Raw genomic sequence first — 21,283 nt, 5'->3', positions numbered from 1 at the left:
TTGGCAGGTAGGACACCTGCCGACGTGCCTCTTTGAACGAAATGTTTTGTTTTACTTTAATTGTAACAATTTCCTTTTCCTATTTCCAGGATGGGCAGGACCGCGACTGTGCGGCGTGTTCCCCATCACCGTTTACACAGTGGAGGGAGTTTTCACAAGATTCAGAAGTGTGTTCGCGTGCACTGCATTGCGCACAAGTTTGCCTACCTCGGCAGTTCTGTGAGCTGTGCCCAAATCGCTGGCACATAAAAAACATCTCAGAGGATTTGGCACATATGGCCTAACACGAAGTTTGATGTACCCGGCCTCGATGGACTCGGGCTTCACTTGAATTGAAACTATCAGGTACTTAGTCTGGATTTCTTTAACGTCAGGCCTCATTTTAATTCGTTTAACGTTGATGAGATTCTGCTCACTGAAGCCCTCCAAGAGTTCAGCTTCGGTCAGTTCCAACAAATCGTCGTCTGAGACAACGCCGCGGGTGGTGTTCATGGTGCGGTGTGGGGTTGCAGTTACTTGGATGTCCCCAAAGTACACTAGATTAGGCGGCTCTTCGTATTGTTTCTGATCATGGAGCTCCAAGAGGAGATCACCACTGGCCATCCTCGATGCCTTATAACCTGGCCCAAGAGGCTTAGTTAGGGATTTAGAGACTAGAAAAGGAGAGATTGATCGTACTTGTTTTCCTGCTTTTTCGCAGTGAATTACATGGAATCGTGGGAAGTTTTGTCTTTGTTGTCCAAAGAACTGGGACACGTCTTCGGTGCGCCCTCGTTTCAGACGGCGATCAGGGAGTGATGGGAAGGAACTAGCCATAAGGATATATGGATTTTTCGGCAGCAACGCCAGCCACCCACCACGGAGCCCAACAAGGGGACGCAGCAGGGCCTGTAAACACAGGTCCTACAGACGCCAGCCGTACGTCACCACTATAACCTAATATGAAATAACCTAGGTTGGCTACTCACACAAGGTTAACCCTCGCTGCCAAGAAGATCGGAAGTAATATAGAAGAGAGTAGAAGACAGGTAAGATGAAAAGGCGAGAGAAAGACGAAGATTGGAGGGAGACACAGGAAAAGGCAACTAACGATTTCCCCCGGGTAGGTCAGTCCGGGGGTGCCGTCTACGTGAAGCCGAGGCCAAAGGGGCATGTTGCAGGGGCGTAGCCAGGGGGGGGGGGTGTTCGAACCCCCCCCCCCCCGAAATTTTTTCCGCACCCCCCCCCCACTTACTCACCCTTTTTTCTCGTCGCTTCGCGCTGACATATTTCATGAAACCGGTGCTACTATCACAATTTCATTCCTGGGCGCTTCCGTTTGGGTTGGTAATTTGCAGAAAATCATGTCTGAATATGGAAAAAACTGTCACAGTGTTTGTTAAGGCTTTGACACTCTGTGAAGTTGTGAGCGAGAATGTGGCGGCCGCATTCTGAAGCAACAAACGCGCAACAAATGAAGCAACAAATGCGACAGCCGCATTTTAGATGATGGCGAGAACGCTCGAGGCCCGTTTACTTAGATTTAGGTGCACGTTAAAGACCCCAGGTGATCAAAATCTCCGGTATACATTTCCGCCGCTTCCCTTCAGGTGCCGGTTAGGCCGCGCTCGCGCAGGATCTTAGGCTACGTTCACACTTGGTCTCGAAGCTGTTGGAAGCGGCAAAATCTTGCAAAAATCCGCCCGCCTAGGTGGCAAAACAGGCAGAAAAACAGGCTGCGAGCCAAATTGGCTCGGGCCGATTTTTTCGCCAAGGCGAAGCGGAAACGCGGCGGAAAGTCGTTCTGCTTCACTGCAAGCTACACTAGCATGTAAACAACCAGTCGTAAAATTGAACATGGCACCAAAAGTGTAGGCTGTAATACTAATCGACGCGATCAAGTACCAGCCCTTGCTCTACGACAAGAGTAGCACTAAAACGTACTGTCAGCAATACTCGCGATAGTATTCAACGTCGCGCCACTGGAGGTGCCGCAACGAAGCCTTGGCGTGACCCAACTTCTCGCGCTTTTGCAAAGCCAGGCGAACCCACCACCGCCGTTTCCGAGGTGTCCGCGTCTTCCGTTTATTCATTGTCAATTTCTAGAAAACAAGTAGGTAGAAGTATAAAAGCCATTTCTTCTTTCACTTCCATGACAGACAATAGTTAGGCAGATTCCTCGTTGGCGCTCCATAGTTCTCCTCGCACGTGTACGGTATGTTGCAGCAGTCGCGGGGTGCTTTTCTCGTCGCGACAATAGATTGAGAGCGTATAGGCTCTCAATCTATCGTCGCGACGAGAAAAGCACCCCGCGAGTAAGGTCTCACGTCCTACGTAGGACTCCAAGGTCTCACGTCCTACGTAGACTCCAAGGTCTCACGTAGGACGCGCAGGCTTTGGCGAGCCCCAACACAAGGGCCAGCCCGGGTTTTAGCTGTGGTGTTCCCGTTGCCCCTTTGGTGTCCTGGAGGCGCCGACAATACGAAATGATGAATGTTATTACAACTTGTAAATAAAAGCTATTAAAGAAATATTATCACGCCTAGGCACCAACCTCAGCGCTACCGCGCCCGTGTGAGGAGAATTACGGAACGCCAACGAGGAACTTACCGAAGGTCGCAGATAACACGCGAAGTTGCGTAAAGATGATCACTTTTGATGACGGTACTGGGTGAATGAATGAACATACCGCTCGAAATAATGCGATAATGAGCGCCACCACGCCGACAAACGTACGCAGACTAGATGGATCTGGACGAAAGCGGCAGCGCGGCCGCGGCTGGTAGCAAAACAAATGTGAACACTGGACATGCAGCGGAAAAGATTTTCCGGCCGCTTTGGCCTTTCCACCCGCTTGCCGCTTCCCAAGTGTGAACGTAGCATAGTCTCGCGCGAGAAACGTCTCTTGTTTGCGATTGCGCCCCGTACGGAAGGCTGGTAATTACTGTTGTGTTGTTGAATCCCGAACCAGCTATTATACGGAAAGCTGGTAGTTGCTGTTTTGTTGTGGAATCCCATACCAGCAATGTACACACGAAGTGGTTGATGACAGCAGTGAAGTTCCACCGATTCGCAACAGAATGCACGAAACAGACAGCCCACAAGCATGAATTACTGCTGTGCGCAGTACAGCGTGAGTGAATTCTTGTTGCAGGCGCTGACAGTTCTCGTCGGAGTTCACGCGTCCTGAGAAATTGATTATGTGCACTATGCACTGAACAAGACCGGAGTTCATTCCTGCATCACTAGTACACCAATCAGTCGAGATTCTGTGAGGTACAAGGCCGCTTCCTGTTTGCACCGGCGTAAGTGAAGCAGAAATGAGTTGCACGCACTACTTAAAATGCGTACACATGCCATATCTATGATGTGCGGTGAAATATTCTGTACAATTCTGAATCTGTTGACGTAAAGGCAATGACGGCTGCACTCTCGCACAAAGCGGAAGACACAGCGGCCCATGCACTTGCCGCAGGAAATGCAACCCTCTCGTATGAGGGAGCAGGGCGACGAAAGCTTCGAAAAAAAATCCTTACGCGTTTTTGCGCGTATTTAAGTTTTCTAGCGCAAAGACGCAGCGAACAAGCTATTGCTATGGGAGTAGGTATAGCCTGGTCACACGTGCATTTTCACGCGTATAGCCGTCCTTGACTTGTGAAATGCACTTCGCCCCGACGAGGACGACGCCATCTATGCTTAACAGAAATTAACAATTAATGATGTCTTCTCCGATCGCACGGGTCGTCTCAATGATGCATTTTCGAAGACTGGTCCATTCAGTTGCGCGATGAGAGACCGTTGCTCCAAACGCCCACTGTACCTGTTGTCCTTACTGTATTTACTGAGCTTACTTTACTTTTTTTTACTTAATTTCTTCACAAGCACACACACAAGTGAAGGGGGGGGGGGTCCCATGTCTTTGATATACATGTATAGCGTTTGGTTAAACTACCGATATTTATTATCGATCACGTGACGTTGAGGACAGCACAAGCTTGCCCCCCCCCCCCCCCGGTCGGGCCGGTGAACCCCCCCCCCCCGAAAAAAAATTCTGGCTACGCCCCTGGTGTGTTGCCTCCACCGAGGGGCCTTAAAGGTCCAAAGACAGCGTTGGCTCAACACCCAGGATCCACTTTTCCCCGGACACGGCTAAGTTGCGCACGGTTAGACGCGGGAGGGTCCAATCCTCGTGTGCTCGGGTACGTGGTGTCGCAACTCACCAAACGCCTACTTGCGCAGACGCCCCTGCGGGGAGCCTTTGTACCAATGCCACTATGCAAAATACGTGCTGTGTTTGCGAACTGAAAACACGAGCCGGTATTCCATCACAATGAAACGACAAGAAATTATATTCCATTACCTTTGGGGGACTCAGGGGCGGATCCAGGTTTTTGATGAGGGGGGGGGTCAACTTCTGGTGATGATGATGATGATATACCGAAATGCACCGTTTCTGATAACGATTAACCCGCCTCTTATACGGATGGTGCAACACCTGTAACGAAGCCAGGTATCGGTTTCTCCGAACTTATAGGATACGGAGGTTTAAGTCTGTATTGTTTCTGATAATAAAAATTGGGATGATCTCTTGCAGATTCGTTACAGATGTGTAAGCACGGGTTCGTCTTTAGAGTTTTGTTGGGACACCTTGAGTTCTTTAAGGTGGCGGTCCCACTCCGGCGGCACCAGCCCCCCCCCCCCCCCCCCCCCGTTTTCAGCACTTTTGGAGCGACTGTGGTGGCTCTTCTACTTAGGATATAAAGTTGTCGTATATAGCATAACAAAGATTGATTCTTGTAGATTCCAACTATATATAATACAAGAAAATTTATTGAAATGATTAAGACATAAATGTTCAAGAACCAACATGACATACATGGTTTTTGCGAACTGTGTCTCCATTGTGACCATATTTAGAAGAAGCTACCGCACTTACTGCATTGCGACTTGCTCTGTAGCTTTAGGACATATTTATCTAGTTCCTAGACGTAGCAAAATAATTTTGAATTTTTACTTTTTCGATAATTTGCTTTTGAAAACTGCCAAATATCGCAATCTTCTTTTGTAAACAGCCCGACAACTACATGATCAAGGAAGCTACATTTTGGATAAAGTAGAGTTCAAGGAGTTTCCATTTAGGACGCAAAATTTCATTCATGTAACTTTATTAGTTTTCCTAATGCGGCCGAAATTAAGCAATATTTTGAATTCTGGTTTTATTTTTGCCCATTTTTGCGGGAAGGTACTAAAGCTACGAAGCTGCGGTTTAAAAGTAATAAAGGTACATAAATGAAATTTTGTGTCCTAAATGGACATGCCTTGAGCTCTACTTTATCCTAAATTTAGCTTCCTTGAGCATGTAGTTGCCGGGCTGTTTACAACAGGAAATTGCGATATTTGGCAACTTTCAAAAGCAAATTATCGAAAAAGTAAAAATTCAAAATTACTTTGCTACGTCTAGGAACTAGATAAATATGTCCTAAAGCTACAGAGCAAGCCGCAATGCAGTAAGTGCGGTAGTTTCCTCTAAATATGGTCACAACTGAGGCACAGTGAGGCACAGTTCGCAAAAACCATGTATCTTATGCTTGTTCTTGAACATTTATTACTAAATCACATCAATCAATTTCCTTATATTATATATAGTTAGAATCTACAAGAATTACGCTTTTTATGGTATATACCACAACTTTATATCCTAAGTAGAAGAGCCACCACGGTTAGTCCAAAAGTACTGAAAACGGGGGACTCGTGCCGCCGGAGTGGGACCACCACCTTAAGAAGCTTCTTTGTGTTCGGCGGAGACACTTTCGTTTGCTTTGAGTCGCTCCAACACGACAAGCACTACGCTGATTGTTTACGATATGCTAATCACCACGTATGAAGATACACGACGCCACCTACACTCTAAGACAAAAGAGAGTAAAAAGTGAGTCACGGCAACCTGACTCTCTTTTCTCTTCCGAAGATCCATTTTTGCGTGAGTAGAGTCACAAACTAAGAGTCAAGATTTCTGCATGGGTCCTTTGACTCTCAATGGCACGCGAAGAGTCGTCGTGGAAGAGCGCGACTCCTGTGCGACTGGAGAGGAGTTTTGGCGAGGGAAAGCTAAAACTTAAGGAGAAGAAAAGCTCGACAATTGCTTTTCAAATAGTTTCTCAGTTTTTGTGTAAACACATTCTCAAATACAAGTTTCTTAGTTCAACCGTTAGTCAAAACACCGTAATGCAGTTGCTACGCAGTTCTACATACGTTTATTATTGAATCAATAGGAGATAGACACCATATAAAAGCACTTAAAAACATTATTCCTGATAGTGAATACAGGGCAATGTGGTACGGATAATAAACGGTTCAAATACGATATGTTACAAATAATTAAAGAACCATCAATATACATCAAGAAAGTGATTTATTGCATAGAAACTTCCTATATTAAACCTTTGTGTTTCTGTGATACCATTTATAAGCACACTATGTATACAATGTGAATTCTGTCTTTGTATATCTACACAAAAACTGTGATATGTTCATCTGATCTAGTTATAGTGCACGACGAAAATAAGGATTTAACAATGGCGCTTATTTGCTTAATTTAACGACAAAAATGCTTCGATTTACATAATAGCAATAGCGGTAAACGACACTAAACTATAGTGTTGTAGACAAGACAATGATAACATGAATTATCAGATACATAACAAAATATCTAACCTCAAGGACAACTCAGTAACAATGTCAATAACAACATTAATCAAACAACACAACTTCACATCTTGTGACAACTTCTCCTCCAAAATAGAGGTCAAGAGATTCTGGAAGTGCTTCATCTCCAGGTTTCGCAGCAGACATTGTACCACACTTTGCGACCCGAAAGGAATATCGGTGCCTTCTGAATTCCAGTACCTCAAGTCTTTCAACTAAACAAGCAACTTCATTGCTCACGATGAAGATGCCAATAATCTGGCAAAACTCTGGGTCATCCCCTTTGCGCATTACGAGCACATCTTCCGCTTTGTAGGTTACCTGGCGTAATGTCACTGACTTTTCCTGCCATGTAATGCCAACTGGCAGCACCTCTTGAATGCATGGGTGAAGCTCGGCCCTCTCCACAGGTTTTGCACTGTTCGTAGACAGCACACCGTCCAAAGCTAATTCACTGAACTCAAAACTTTGGAGCAGCTGGTGACTCTGCAAGGGTCTTGCAGATATTCCTGAAATTCTTGACACGCATTGCAAGGCTCTTAAAATATTGGTGCTTCGCCTCGAACCTCATGCACCACACCTGCTTCAGTGGCCCAAAAAGAGATATGCGGGGGTAGTGTATCAGATAGTGCATTTTTGGAATGAGACGGACAGATGGGTAGCGACTGACGAAGGAACGAAGGAACTCTTGAACTTTAATTTCCAGGTATGAAAGGGACTGCAATGGAAGGTTGTCTGATAGAAACATGTCTAATATTTCTCTTAGGAGGAGGTATACTTCCCAGTCCTCATTTCCCTCTGGAACACTGGACCCAAATATTTGGGGCAAGAGTCGAAAAAGACACCATTTTTGTGATGCAGTGCCCTTCAGAGCACTTTTGCCTTGTACAAAGGCTTCGCTTGGTGGCAGCGGTTTGTTTGTCATGTCATTTCGACCATAGTGAAACTTGCTTACTTTTTCAAGGTCTGATGAGCACAAAATATGTTCATCAAGCAACCCTTTTAGCACATGCTGTATTACAAATGGCAATACTCCTTCAAACATGTCATGCATGATATCCGGTGGTAGCTGTGATGTAACATCAAAGTCAAGAGAAGACATTACTGACTCGCCATTCAGGCCATACAGCCGCTTATACAATACTGGGTTTATCTGAATGGCTTCCAGGTGGTTTTCATGTAGCTCTTTAGTTCTTATTTGACATAAATCTTCTCTTGTTAGTGAGGAAATGTTCTTGATTTGTGCCATGCAAAACCGGCAAACAGATCCATGAGCAAAGTTGCAGGAGGAACCACCCAAGCGATGCATCGACAAGTTGTCTCCACAGAACGCTAAAACTACCACCTTTACACACACTTCCTCTCCATCCAACATGACATTAAGGCCCCTATCCTGCAATGCTTTTAACTCTGCAAGCAATGGTCTGAGCACAACCTCCATGCCATGCTTTTTGTACATCTACATACTTTGCCATGATTGCGAGATGCAGCATTTTCAATTGTGAACGATATGCAGGAGGTACATTGAGTACGCTGTAATACACTGCCAAAAGCTTGTGCACGCCTCTGGCTGCTCCAATTGGGTTTGCAATTTCAAGTTCGTCTGTATAGAATAAAAGGTGAAGCAGCTTCTCATTAGAGTTCGTAAGCATGTCAGTCACATGCTTCTTATAAATCCTGCCTTCACGATAGCTTCGTAATACAGTTGCTTCGGCAGAGTCTCATTATCATCAGCAGAGTTTCATTATCTGTTCAGAGATACCTTTGCATTGCATAAAGTTGCTCAACACACTGCCTACAGGCACGTAGTAGAAAGAAGCTGGGTCACTGTCAGTATATATGCACTTCTGGGCCTCGGTGAAAGGGAACTTGGATTTAGCATACTGAACTCTTTGGTACTGCGAGCGAATATCATCAAAAACGCCTTCAAGGAAGTTGCAGTTCAACAAGTTAGTAAGAGATTCAGGCACAGTAGAAAAAGAGGAATTCAACGCACACGTTACTCGCTCTGCAAACTGTTGCATGGTCCATGTAATTATAGCCTCAACTTCTTGGAACAAAGTTTCGCAGGTGGAATTGGGCACCTTTCGTGCTTCAGCAACACGAAAGAACAGGTTTCCAAGTGATTTTTTCAATCCTATGGCAAAGTGTTCTAGTATTTGGGGCTCCGGCATTTCCTGGAACCTTGTATCAAGTGAAGCAGTTGGTTCATGCTGCGAATGACGAGCGGCGAGCTGGCCAGTAGCACCCGTAGCGCCAGGGTCTGCTGCTGCGTTGAACGGTTCTAGTGATGGAGGCTCTGGCACTTCCTGAAACCTTGTACCCCGTGACGAAGTTGGTTCATGCTGCGAATGATGAGCGGCGAGCTGGCCGCTACCACCTGCACCAGGATCTTCTGTTGCGTCTGTGTCATAAGCATCACGATTTTCGTCCGACTCTCTCCGCGTTTCTCCGCCAACACGCGAAAGCCACTGCTGGTGCTTGCGATAGAGATGGCTTCGGAGGCTCGACACAATTGTGTATCGCTTCTCACAGCCTTCAACGCCACACGTAACTTCTAAATGTGACTCCGCGGAGTGGACATCTTCAAGATGCCAAATCACGCGCATAAACGTAGTCGCAAAAAAATGACATCGCGGACACTGAAAGCGGGGAACAGAACTCGTGGCTATACATTGAAATCGCAGGTACCTTGAGTATGTCGTCAGTCAGCGCGCAACATACACAAACAGGTAGCGCATGACACGAAGAGCGCAGCTGCCCCACGGACGAAAGCTGCACAAACACAGGCACGTTTATCGTTGAGCGTGTAGACAACACACCGCCAACAGTACGCTAGCAGAAAACGAAAGTAGCAGCAGCGATCAACAACTCCGTGCCGCAAGTGATCGTCTGCAAGATATCGCTGACACCCCTCGCTTGGCGTTGCGATCACCCATCGCATCTTACGCGCCTCATGCGCTTCCGCTTGTTATCTTCGAACAAATCTCCAAGAGCGCAGCTTGCGCGCCAGTTAAACCTCTACTCCGCAACTAACACGCAATCGCAATGTGAAAGTGGGCATGCCGATGAGATCTCGAATGCTAATCTCGAAGGCTATGCAGATCTCAAAGGCTATGCTGGCAAATGCAGATCTCGAAGGCTATGCTGTTGCAAATTTCAAATGCCAAATGTTCTTCAGAAATAAAACATACCGTGACGGCATTTAAAAAATAGCATTTAAACGTGCTTTAGTTCCTAAAATTGCTTTTAATAATGCTAAAAAGGAAACGTAAACTCCATATCAGCATTATTTTCACGGAAAGTGACCAGCTTAGACGGCTTTCGCCTTTCGCTATGGATTTGACTCTTGGATGGCGGGACGACCGTGAATACCCGCTTGACGTACGGGCGGCGTGAGATGATGGCGACGAATTCGCACGATCTTTGTGAGGAAGTGGCGAACAGCAGCGCGCTTGACACAACCGCGCAAGCTGTTTGTTTAGTTTCTTACGGCCAGTCGAAGAAGATTGTTCGACTAACAGGTGCCCGGAAGCAAGCTGATCTGCGTGCAAGCCTGCTTGGAAATCACTCTGCGCTCTTGTCTGGCAAATGCTTTCTCATTCAGGTGAGTGTGCGGAGGATTATTTTGTATCTCCGTATGTTGCTACAGCGAAGCTGTAATGACAGTAGAAGTACTCGGAAACATTATATGCGTGTGTTGACGGTGTCCTATCGAATTTTTACTTCAAAAAACTGTGGGAAACGTCGAGGGTGGGTGATGCGCGAGTAGGCGAATCAGAAACTACGTGGGTTGATTAAGGGTCCAAATAAAATTGCTGATACCTCGTTTTCTACCGGTTTAGGAGCACTTTATTAAATATATACAAGTTTTCATGCCGCCCTAGGTGAACCAAAGCTGGGAGCAATTCTATATTTGGACTGAATGGAGTGCACGTAACGTTATTTGTTATACGTGTCGAATCGCAATACTCGGACTCGCCCGGCAGCCGACGCTTTTTGCGCGACCGGTGAGCGCTGGGAATCGCTGAGGGGCGGAATAATGCCGTCACAATGCACCACAAGGGCTCTCGCTTTTATGTGATACAAAAATTATCAGCTCGGTGGCCCCAGCGTACACCAGTTGCGCGAGAAGTGCCGGCAGCCACGCGCTCCGTGCATCGCGTTTCAATAATTTTTTCATGCAATGTATACAAGCACGCATGGGCTTTACAATCGTATTTTGCGAACCGCATTTGCCTAATGTCCTGAGAAAACTCAACGTGCCGCAATGCGTTCCAATGCCTTTGAACCGTTATGACAGTTATTCGCTATGTTTCGCATTGTTCCAAGATAACAACGTCGAATTTACATTTGCGAAAATGTGTGCCCTTTCAAGTGTAATTATGGCTAAACTTATGGGCCCTTTCCATTCTTTTTTGCTCATTTTTTTTGTACACCTGGCGGTTTGCGGTTCCCAACGCTGACAGGTGTTGGGAACCTAACACCACGTTAATTGGTTCAAAGATTGAGGCTGATGTGCATGGGAAGTTGAGTGTGTTGGTGAAGTACTGCCATGCTAAAGAATTCTTAAGGAAGTGCTCAAAAACGTAGAATTTCTCATATACAGGAAAGTGCCAATCTTATTATCCATTGCCAACATTCTCCGCATTCATGGCCGCACTATGTCAGCAGCTGAGCATTAGGTGCAACAATGTATTTCCAATATTTTTATAATAATAATAGTTCATGCGCTTCATAATGAAGTCAATATTTTGTACCGTGCTAGTGGCTGTAACATGCTTGTAAATTTGAGCATGCTATATGCCTTAATATTTCTTAGGTTTTGCAATCTAAGTGAACTTCAAATCCAGGAAGGAATCATTTTTCTTTAATGTACGAAAGTGTCAAAAGCTACGGTGCACCACTAAACACTTAATAAATCCATTTTGTTTTCTAAGACATCGACACGCACATCACTATGCCAGCAGGCTGTCCTAACGAAATTGTACATTTTCAGATATACAATGAACGTTTCCAGTGTTTCGTGGACCTGGACGATGATACAGAAATTGAGGATGGAGCAAAAATCAATTTGCTCATCTGCGAAGACACTGAGCAACCACTAGCAGAAAAGTAAGAATTATTTACTCAGTAAATGCCTAAATAATTGTTCTTTGAGGTACATCTGCACATAGCAGATGTACTTAATGCTCACCAGTACACAACTGAAGCCACTGCAGGAGCCACTTTTTAACCGGTAATGTCAGATTTGTTTGTTGCATTGTGTTTCATGCCGATAAAATTTTATTCTGTACTTTCATGAAAGCTCTCCAGAAGGCCTTTCAGACGTACCTTCTTAGTACATGCTTATATGTAAAACCTTCTTAACACGCGTCAATTAATTAAAGCATGCTAACAGTTAAAATGCTGTTGCGAAAAATCCTTGACTCAATTTTCATAAAGTCTAAGGTTCATAAGGTTAAACACCAGTCAAGTCGCAAAGTCATAGTGACTTATCATATGCCCACTGGTTAGTACGCACCGTAATTAGATTTTGTTGCAGAGAGACTTCCTGCACTGCATTGAATTGTGCGGCTATTGAAGCACCATGTGGCAAAATATCATCCGCATTTTTGGGAAGTGCAGAGACTGGTTCATCAGTGACTGCAGCTTCTGCACAGAGATGCCTATATCGATTGATTTCAGAGTGCTTACTTTTTACTGCACAGAGCTCAGGTTCTTTCTTGCACTCAGCTTCAGCAGATTTTTAATTTTTGCTACTCTGTTCTAGACAGCCAAACACAGGGCTTCGGGACCTACACCAGGTGGTCAGCCCACAGGGTTCATCAAAAGAGGTGGACGAGTATGTGTTGCCTCAAGTGCCAGTTGACATTGCAGTGGAGCTAAAGACAGTGAGAAAAGGCGATGTTCCAGACCAGTTGAGGAGGAGGATTGTAGACTGGATTTTCTACGATTTATCATCGCATGGAATGTAAGCAAATACGATTATTGTGCAAAAATCTGCTTTTATGTGTGACAGTATTTCATACCATGCACCTCATAATTCAGTGGTGTAACTTTCATTGCATTCATTTTGCTGACAAGTGCAATATGGTGCAATTTACCTGTTCACAAAGCAGCCAATGGGAAGCCAGCTGCAAATGTGTTTATTAAACCTCATTAACCACTTCAGTCTCAGTGACACAGTACGTGTATAAGTGAGCACATGTACAGGGAAAAGAACCTGTGCACCTATTTTCTCCATTCAGTTCATAAGTTAACCGAGGTGCCTTTGAGTAAGTTATTGCGGAGTGTTTTCTTGTCCTGAAGATTTCTTTTTAGTATGCAGATCATGGTATGGCCACATTTAAAAATAACTTCATATATATATATATATATATATATATATATATATATATATATATATATATATATATATATATGTTTAAAAATGATAAATTTTTGAAATCCCCTGTGGCGGAGAGCATAATTTCAACACCCAATGTCAATTGCTTCAAGAGGCCCGCATTACTTGCACAAGAACTAGAAATGCTAAATAAATGTTTAGCTAACTTTAATTTATCAATTCAGCACTCATCTAACTTTGCTGTGTTTACTTCATTAAATGTTGCTAGCTGTTATTCCTAGGTACCCAAAAAGGAGTCACACTGCCGCAGCAAGGTCCCTGGTGGCTTCGTACCCGCAGTTGAAGGACAGCTCTGACTGTGGCTATGTACGCAATTTTGCTGCTTGAAACCCAAAAGTTGCATGAATCCAGGCAATGAATAGTGGCACATGTGCTGTGTATTTTCATATCAATGTTACTTTAATATGGGAGTGATTTAGCTCGCCAATTACAAGACCTTAAGGCAACGGTTAATTAGAATATCCCTCAAGGCTTTCTTTGAAGATGGCGATTTATCTAAACTATGCAGGTATCGTTCAATCTCGGAGCTACAGAAAACTGGGCTAACTGGTATGGATTGATTTCACGCCTATTGGCTCTACAGAAATAAACACAAGACAAAGGAATAAACTGTGAATACATGCATCATTGTGCATGGCGGTTCATGAACTGTTGTCAACCGTTATTGCAGTGCAAGTGATAAGAGTTGCTGGCGTAAATTGCACAGCCAGTGCTTGCAACGCTGCCATGTGGCCTTTTAAGCTGCAGCTCGCTCTGCTAAATGCTATGCTCAATTGTCCACGGAACGTTTGGGAGCACTGCAATCACGGTGCCCAAGGGGGCATGTGACGTGGTATTTTAAAACTATTTTGTGGGCAGCTGCACTAAGTGGAAAAAAACTAATACTTAATAGATAGGAAGATGGAAACTGTTTAATCAAACGTTTGGCAAACCGCTCTACAACTTTTTAATTCAAACTTTTTGCTTAGCTTCGTTGCTTCAGAAGTTGGTTAATTAATCTTGACTAAGTATTCATGTAAGTTGAATACGAAAAATTGTGACTTATTTCATACAATAGTCAGCAACATGCATTTGGTTGCACTGTCTTAGAGTGCATGAACATATTTTTAAACTCTGGCTAAAGTTAGCTGGGACACTCTGTACATGTTGTCTACATCCTTTGCTGGATGTAGTCGAATGTAAATGTGTCATGCCTTTGTGACATCCATCATTTTTCAGACATTTTGGGAAAGATGGCGTAAATGTCCTCAACACCCACTGTACCAATTCTTTTCATGTATCAAAGACTTAAGAACTAATTGTTCTAATGATGACGTCTAAAGTACTTTGTTCAGCTCCTGTTACATACGTGAGCATTTGCCATCTTTTGTTGCAGTTTTCATGGATGCTATCTTTGAAAAACAAATTTAAGAACGTTCGGAAACGGATGCCACCTGGGTGTCCCGAAGTAGATGCACAAAAGGAGAAAGTGAGAGTGCGGAAGCTGGGTGACGGCTGTTGATCAACAAAACAAAGTACCATTCCGCCGTGAGGTAACACTTATGTATTTTCATGTGCTACGTTAGTAAGCACTTGTCCACAAGCAGCCATTAGCTGCTGCACAAGATTAAAAAAAATTCCTTATTGTGCCATTACCCTAATGTGTCATTTAATTGCTCAATTCTCTAATGCTTTCTATCTACTTTTTGCAAGTAAAGCTCACACTCCTACTTCACTGTCGTTTAGCCAGTTTGTAGAATTCGTTTGCTTATTTGTACATATCTTGGCAAATATTTTGAAAATGTTTCTTATTTAGTAAGAGCCTCTAAAATCCAAATCAAGTCGGAAAACCTATATATGTCATAATTAGTATGACATTATGCATTCTGCCTTCTCATGTGTATCTGACGGTTTTACTTGTCAGCAGTCAGCAGTTGTGGAGTGACGTTTTAGTGTCACATCACAGGTCTTAGCTCCTAAATCTGTGTTGCTTTCTATCTTGTAACATACCCTTTCCTTATTGTCTGAACAATGGAGCACTGTCTTCTGGAAGGCATGGGTTTGGTGTACATAAAATCGCTTGCCCTAAACAAAGTCACAGTAAATTGTAGGTAGTTTGCACTTTAGTTACAGAAATAGTAGATCAATAATGATTGTGATAAAACAAAAAAAGAATGAGAAAAACTGAAATGGTGCTAAATGCTTTCATCTTGCCTGCACTTAGGGAGCACAGGCCAGCCCTGAAATAAGTTTGTTGCAGTGGCTAACAGTTTAAAGAGAATGATAAAAATAAAGGTTATAAATTGTTCCTAAGTGCCAACTGGGAATGTTTTTTATTTCTTCCATTTTCAGACTGCTGTTTCCACTTCTTGAGATTGATTCAGTGTTTGTGACAGAGACAATAAATTTCATGAAGAGTTGTGAAGTTCGAACCCAAGCATGGAAAAGGTCAAAGATGCCATGGATCGAACAACGCAGGCTAGGAGAAAGTGTCTAGAAGTGGATTCGATGAGTATACAGGACTTCTTGAAGTTGTATCCAGCACTGATGGTTGAAAAAGAGTGAGTGTACCAGTTGTTGCGTAGCATTTAACACAACATAGTTTTGTGTAGCAATGGCATGGAAGCAGCCTCTAGTTAATTCAAGTATCACGTGTAATACCATATGCACAGTACTATTTATGCAGTGTTGCCTGCGAAGTGCATTCTCCAGTAAACTTAAATTTTTGTCCAAGTTTGCATGAAGTTGCATGCCTCGAAAGTCTGGTTCAAGGATGCCTTTCCATTATGTTCTGGTATGTTGGCAACTCAGTCACTAGTACACTGACTCATACTTCAGTCATTTAACAGGTGTGAGAGCTTTAGTGAGTGCCAAAAAGTTGAGTGGACATGAATATGGATTCGTTAGTGCCAGTAAATGTGAGTACAAACGAGTGTCAAGGATGGCGAGTTGAGCGGATGTAACTAAGCGAGTCCGAGTGGATGTATGTTTATGAGTGAATGCTTGTCAATGGAAGTAGGCGGGTGTATGAGCATGCGTGTATGCCAGTATGTGTGAAGGAAGTATGACGCGAGTACTAGGTGTGATGCGACTGGGTACTAGTAGAATATGACTGAGTGTTGACGAGTGCGAGTACATAGCCTGCAAAAATGTCAATGAGTGAGCATGAGTGTCGGCTTGCTCTGCCAACCTACCTATGTTTTATACATTCAAAATGCATATGTGTATGCGAAGCTGCTTTGCCACAATTGAATTTCTGACAGGTAAAAATGTGGTATGGCCTACTTACTCACAGAGCTATGTGTACTAGCCCATTCCTGTATTTCTGACGTTAAAAAATTGTCCAATAAACTTTTATCCTATATTTTTTTACATTTATCTCGTAGGCAGCATGCACTGAGCAATCAATTGGCTACTTTTGTTGCTTGTAGACAAAATGATTTGAAAGGGCTCGGCATGGTAGCCCAGCGGCTATACTGTTGCAGTGATGACCTCAAGGTTGGAACTCAATCCTGGCCACATTAATGGGGGCAGAATGCAGAAACGTTTGTGTACTGTGCTTGGGGTGCACGTTAAAAACGCCAGGTGGGCAAAATCTGCACCCTCTCCTATGGCGTGTATCATAATCAGATTTGGTTGCGGCGGACGGGAAACCACAAGAACTAATTTAATTTTTTTGTAGGGCATGCAGATTGCATTCATTTTTTCTATCCTGAAATGATTTACCAGATAAACCAGTAGCACTGACAGTTTCCTAGAACTACAAGTGTCACAGGGCACTTGCATCCAAACCAAGCTAAACTCTTTGCATGGATTATAAGAATAATTGTGTCATTCCATAGTCTGCATCATTTCCTAAGTCATCAGCGGCACAAGTTTCTCGCAGTTATGTTACCAGCATAATTTTACTCTCTGTGTACTGTACCTGCTAGGGATTTGAGTTGATATGGCACATATTTTTGTTCGGGAACTGATAATATGCCTGAAAGGAAGAGAAAGCAGCAAAGTTTGTCTTGTAAAACACTAAAGGTGTATGCTTGTGTTCTAGATCTTGAATAAATGCTGCCGTCTGACGTCCATTTCACCAGACGAGTCCCTTCTACAAGCCCTTCAGCAGCATGCCGATGGAATTCTTCAAGTAGTGCAATATAAACAACCCGCATTGCCTACCTACACCTTGGTGACAACAGCAATAGAAAGGGCACAAGGGATCTCCAAGAGCTGTACGTTTTGGAATAACAAAATTTTACACTTGAATCAGGAGAGGTGTGCCTTCAGTGTGGTTTGCTCATGTTCATTTAAAGCTAGACTTTAAATGAGCTCTTCAGACCCTTGAATTTCGTGGAAATAATCCATTAATCTTTCAAGACACATGAAGCAACGATTTGTAAACACAAGTCCACTTGTCGAAACGTTGGCTCCTGCTTTCGTCTTGTTCACGTTTTGCTCATCATACACAAAACTCGTATATTTACTGCATTCTCATAAGTATCTCTAAAGCACACTAACCTTTTTGTGGTATAGCATGTTATCTTTTAAGCACAATAAATTTTGATTGGCAAATTGTAAAAAATAGGTACAATCTATCATTACTAATAGCCTACATTGGCTAATGCAAGATTTAGAAGTGTTTGACTCATTTTCTTCTGTATATCCATTTGGTATGTGCCACTAGGAGTGTGCCCATATTTTGTCATTACTACAGAATGTGTATGCTCAAATGTGACACGGGAAGTACAGAATCCTTAAATGAAGCTAGATACGTGTAGCATTTAACTGTACGTACATGCACCTGTTATCACCATTGCCTCTACAAGCTTGATAAATCGCCTTCACCGTTTTGATAATGCTATGTGCAATGCTCACACTATGCACCCGCCTGATTTGGTGTGTGCATTTTAGAAGAGCCTGTAAGCATTGTAATGCATGAATGTAAAAATTGCATGACTTGTGACTTGTATGGTAGATAAACAGATATTGTTTGCGGTTGCATAGGATGAAAGTAAAAAAAATTGTGTGCATTGACGTTAGTTGCTTAAGATTTAATTAACACTGGTTGTATAAAGTGTTGCTTCACTTCACATAGTTTCCATGTTGTTGGACATGTGCGTTGGATCTGCACAGTTTTTTGCATTCATATATGGCTCATTGTATCAGTAACCTAAATGTTTATGGACTACACATAGTACAGCTAAGCTATGAGATGGCTCCTTTTGCAAAGGAGTTCTGCCTAAGCCTTGCTTGTTTCCATATTTTAGGTGCAAGAGGAGTTGGTGCTCTCATTCTGTTGCCATTCCTCTTGAATGAACGTGGGGATGACATCTTTGCACCATTGGTAAGACCTCATATGCTGTAAGCATGCTTTCAGACAAACACAAAAAGAACAGTGAAGATGGTATCCTATTTGTTGGTCTTTTGAAAAGATTTAGAAAATAACTTTTATTTTTTAGGTTGTCGAAAAAAGTCTGTAGGGCTCTGATGAATCAGCAGTACAGCCGTTGTTGCGACTGATGCAAGCTGAATTTAAACTGAAGTTTTCTTTGTTGAAGCTCGGTCACTTTGTAGTTTATGAAAGAGATAGGTTAGATCTAGCCCAGCTACTGTTATAATTGTTCTTGCCATGTTAAGCTATGTGTTTGAGGTGTGAAGAAGACACGCCTGTGTGTAAAGCATACAATGCTAGGAGTCAGAGATTATTTCCTGCTGAAATTCTTTTTTTTTTTTTCCTCAGTAGACTTGCTGCAAGCATTGGGCTTTCATTGGAAGCTAAATCGTTCTTTATGGTTTATTTGGTGACTGTTTCTAGTATGGCACTGGTGCATTATGGTTCTATCCTCGTCATCTACAATAGAAGATTATCTTTATAGAGCAAAAAAGTCTGAAGGAAAATCAGCGAAAAGAAATAGCAGACAGGTTATCTTTCTGCGCATTGCAGATATTGCCTCTGTGAACTACATTTTTTTACATAGGGATCCTGGGCGGAAGTAAAGGCAAAACTGTATGCCAAGTGTCAGAAGCACATCATATTAAATTAAATGGTGAAGTCTGTGTTAGCCAAACCTCAATTTCCTTATATGATGCAGAAATTGAATTGCCAAGCTTTATGTTGACTTCTTTTCATTCTCCCTTGCTATCGGGCACCATGTATATGCAACAAACCTTGTTTCTAAATTAAGTCTCATAAGTGTAGAGCCTGCCTATCTGCTCTTTTGTGTTGCTAGTTTTTCTTTCACAATTATTTGTGCTACAAAGATGCATAGACCAAGCATCAACTCACCGAAAAGGTTATTGTGTTGGCTACTAGCTTGCAGCATAACCTTTTTTTTTTCATGGCAGTTACTACTAGTAATAGACTGAAATCTTTAATATTCCATACAGCTAATGAACTCACCAAGAATTTTTATTTTGAATGACCAGCTGACTAAGACCCAAATTAAGTTGATTGATACAAGAAATTGCTTTCAGATCCATCTACTCAAATGGGTTAGATTTAGTTTAATAGAGCATAAGCATATCAAGCTCAGCATTTTTGATGACTGCAACTAATAAACATGTTCAAAACGTTTATCCACATGACATGTCTTGGCTTTCACTCTTTCAGAGACTTCTGATTTCCGAGACCATATTCACACAGGCCACTAGCTACCTAAAGAGCAGAATTTTCTTATTCTTGCAGATCATGAAATAATGATGCTGTGCAGTTTTTAAACATCTAAAGCACCTTGTCCTGGTTCATACTGTTCATACAGTCTTTATCATATACGTTTCCATCTGCCGTCCGTGTCAACTGCAGAAGTTATTTATCATATGAGCATTCAGCTGTAGAATTAATGTCAACTTAGTTTTACATTTATGCGTTTTGCTTTAAAGCTATATTTAGATATGTGGACTTGTATTAGGAGGACACCACAAAATGTTCTTTCTCTTAATGTGGGATCCAGATTTTAAAATAGTATGTTTTCAACAAGGAGCTTCACTGAGCAATTATTCATTAAATAATTAAAGCTTTCCTTTAACATCTTTATTATTTTGTTGCCTAATATTTGATTTTTTTTCTCAATCTTGATGTTCATGCTGCTCTTTCTATGTATGCAAGATATCAGGTTGGAAGAATGACCAAAAGAAAGGAACCACGAAATTATGCTACCTTGATTGTTTTGTTTGAACTGTACTGAGCCATGCTTCTCAATATTTTTAATTTTGTCAACGGTGTCCAACTTGATTTGTCTGCTACAGCGAACATAGAGGACATTACACGGTCTAGAAACTGCATATGAATGCAACCAGTCAGAACTTTAGGCATTGAATTTGAAGCTTTCCACAGGCTAAAAAACAACGTACTCCCAACATTGCTTTCATGACATTGTTTCCAAATTCACGCACTTGATTAAAGGCACTTCGTAGACAGGCACGCTGCAGTAGCATATGCAGCAGTAGGCTCCGTTTATATGTCTGACTTTTTATCTTCACCATAATGTCAATTATTTTCACTCAAAGGCTGTTCTCATTGTGCAGGGATTATATAGGCCCATATTTCTATATGTATGTGGTTGCCATAATGCATGCTTTTTTTTAAGGTTGACGGAAGGACACGCCCGTACCCAACATTGATCTTCACTGGCGATAACGTCATGTTCTCGGAAGGACTGAGTGTCACGTTCGAAAATGTGCAAATTGATGTGCTTGATGTGACGGCTGGTATGTCTCTGTTGTTTTCCATGTATTGGGCTTATAACATTGAGTATGTACAATCTGCTAAACAAACCTTCGCATTGCTTGAGCACCTGATGGGTATAAAAAGGACCAAGCTTTCAACTAGGGCTATTAAAGTGCTCACCAAGCTTAATGCATGCGCAGCTGAAAGACAGCAGTGAAGGGCTATCAAGGTGGTTAAATGCTCTTCTAAAATTGTTTCTGCATTTTAGCGCACAGTTTGTTTTTTTCACTTGAAATTATTGGGCACTTGCAGAAGGAAAGAAAGTGCACAGTTGCTACTTTCGGTAGGGTGACAGCATGAGGTCCAAGTAGTGAAGTGAACAGACATACACTGTTCTTGCATTCTTTTTATTCACAGCAAGAAATTTAAGTAGAGCAAAGACTATCAGAAGCAATACCGTCAAAACTAAGTGTAGTGATCAAGACTAATGCGAGCCTGACCTTCTTAGGTTTGCAATCATGTAACCTACCGCAGAAGTATGGATAACTAGGTAT

General features: G+C 42.7%; 2 protein-coding genes across 3 annotated transcripts in view; one reads left to right on the top strand and one right to left on the bottom strand.

Annotated features, from left to right (window-relative positions):
- Nucleotides 1-9,347, bottom strand: part of LOC125943062 (uncharacterized) — a 104,740-nt gene extending 95,393 nt beyond the window's left edge. The window contains exon 1 of the mRNA XM_049661397.1: nt 9,065-9,347. The gene's annotated coding sequence lies outside the window, so the exon portion shown is untranslated. The remainder of the gene's footprint in view (nt 1-9,064) is intronic.
- LOC125943063 (uncharacterized) overlaps nt 1-20,997 on the top strand; it is a 108,204-nt gene extending 87,207 nt beyond the window's left edge. Inside the window, exons 4-5 of one of the 2 annotated variants that reach the window (XM_049661400.1) lie at nt 18,331-18,407; nt 20,650-20,997. In XM_049661400.1, coding sequence (XP_049517357.1) covers nt 18,331-18,407; nt 20,650-20,946 — 374 coding nt within the window. In that variant the 3' untranslated portion in view covers nt 20,947-20,997. The remainder of the gene's footprint in view (nt 1-18,330; nt 18,408-20,649) is intronic. The other variant, XM_049661399.1, reaches the window with a different exon arrangement.
- The last annotated feature ends 286 nt before the right edge of the window (nt 20,998-21,283 follow it).

The sequence above is a fragment of the Dermacentor silvarum genome, chromosome 2, assembly GCF_013339745.2.
Source record: "Dermacentor silvarum isolate Dsil-2018 chromosome 2, BIME_Dsil_1.4, whole genome shotgun sequence".
In the NCBI taxonomy this organism is placed as follows: Eukaryota; Metazoa; Arthropoda; class Arachnida; order Ixodida; family Ixodidae; genus Dermacentor; species Dermacentor silvarum.
Note: the sequence above shows the minus strand (reverse complement) of the source record. Positions and strands in the feature narration are given on the sequence as shown.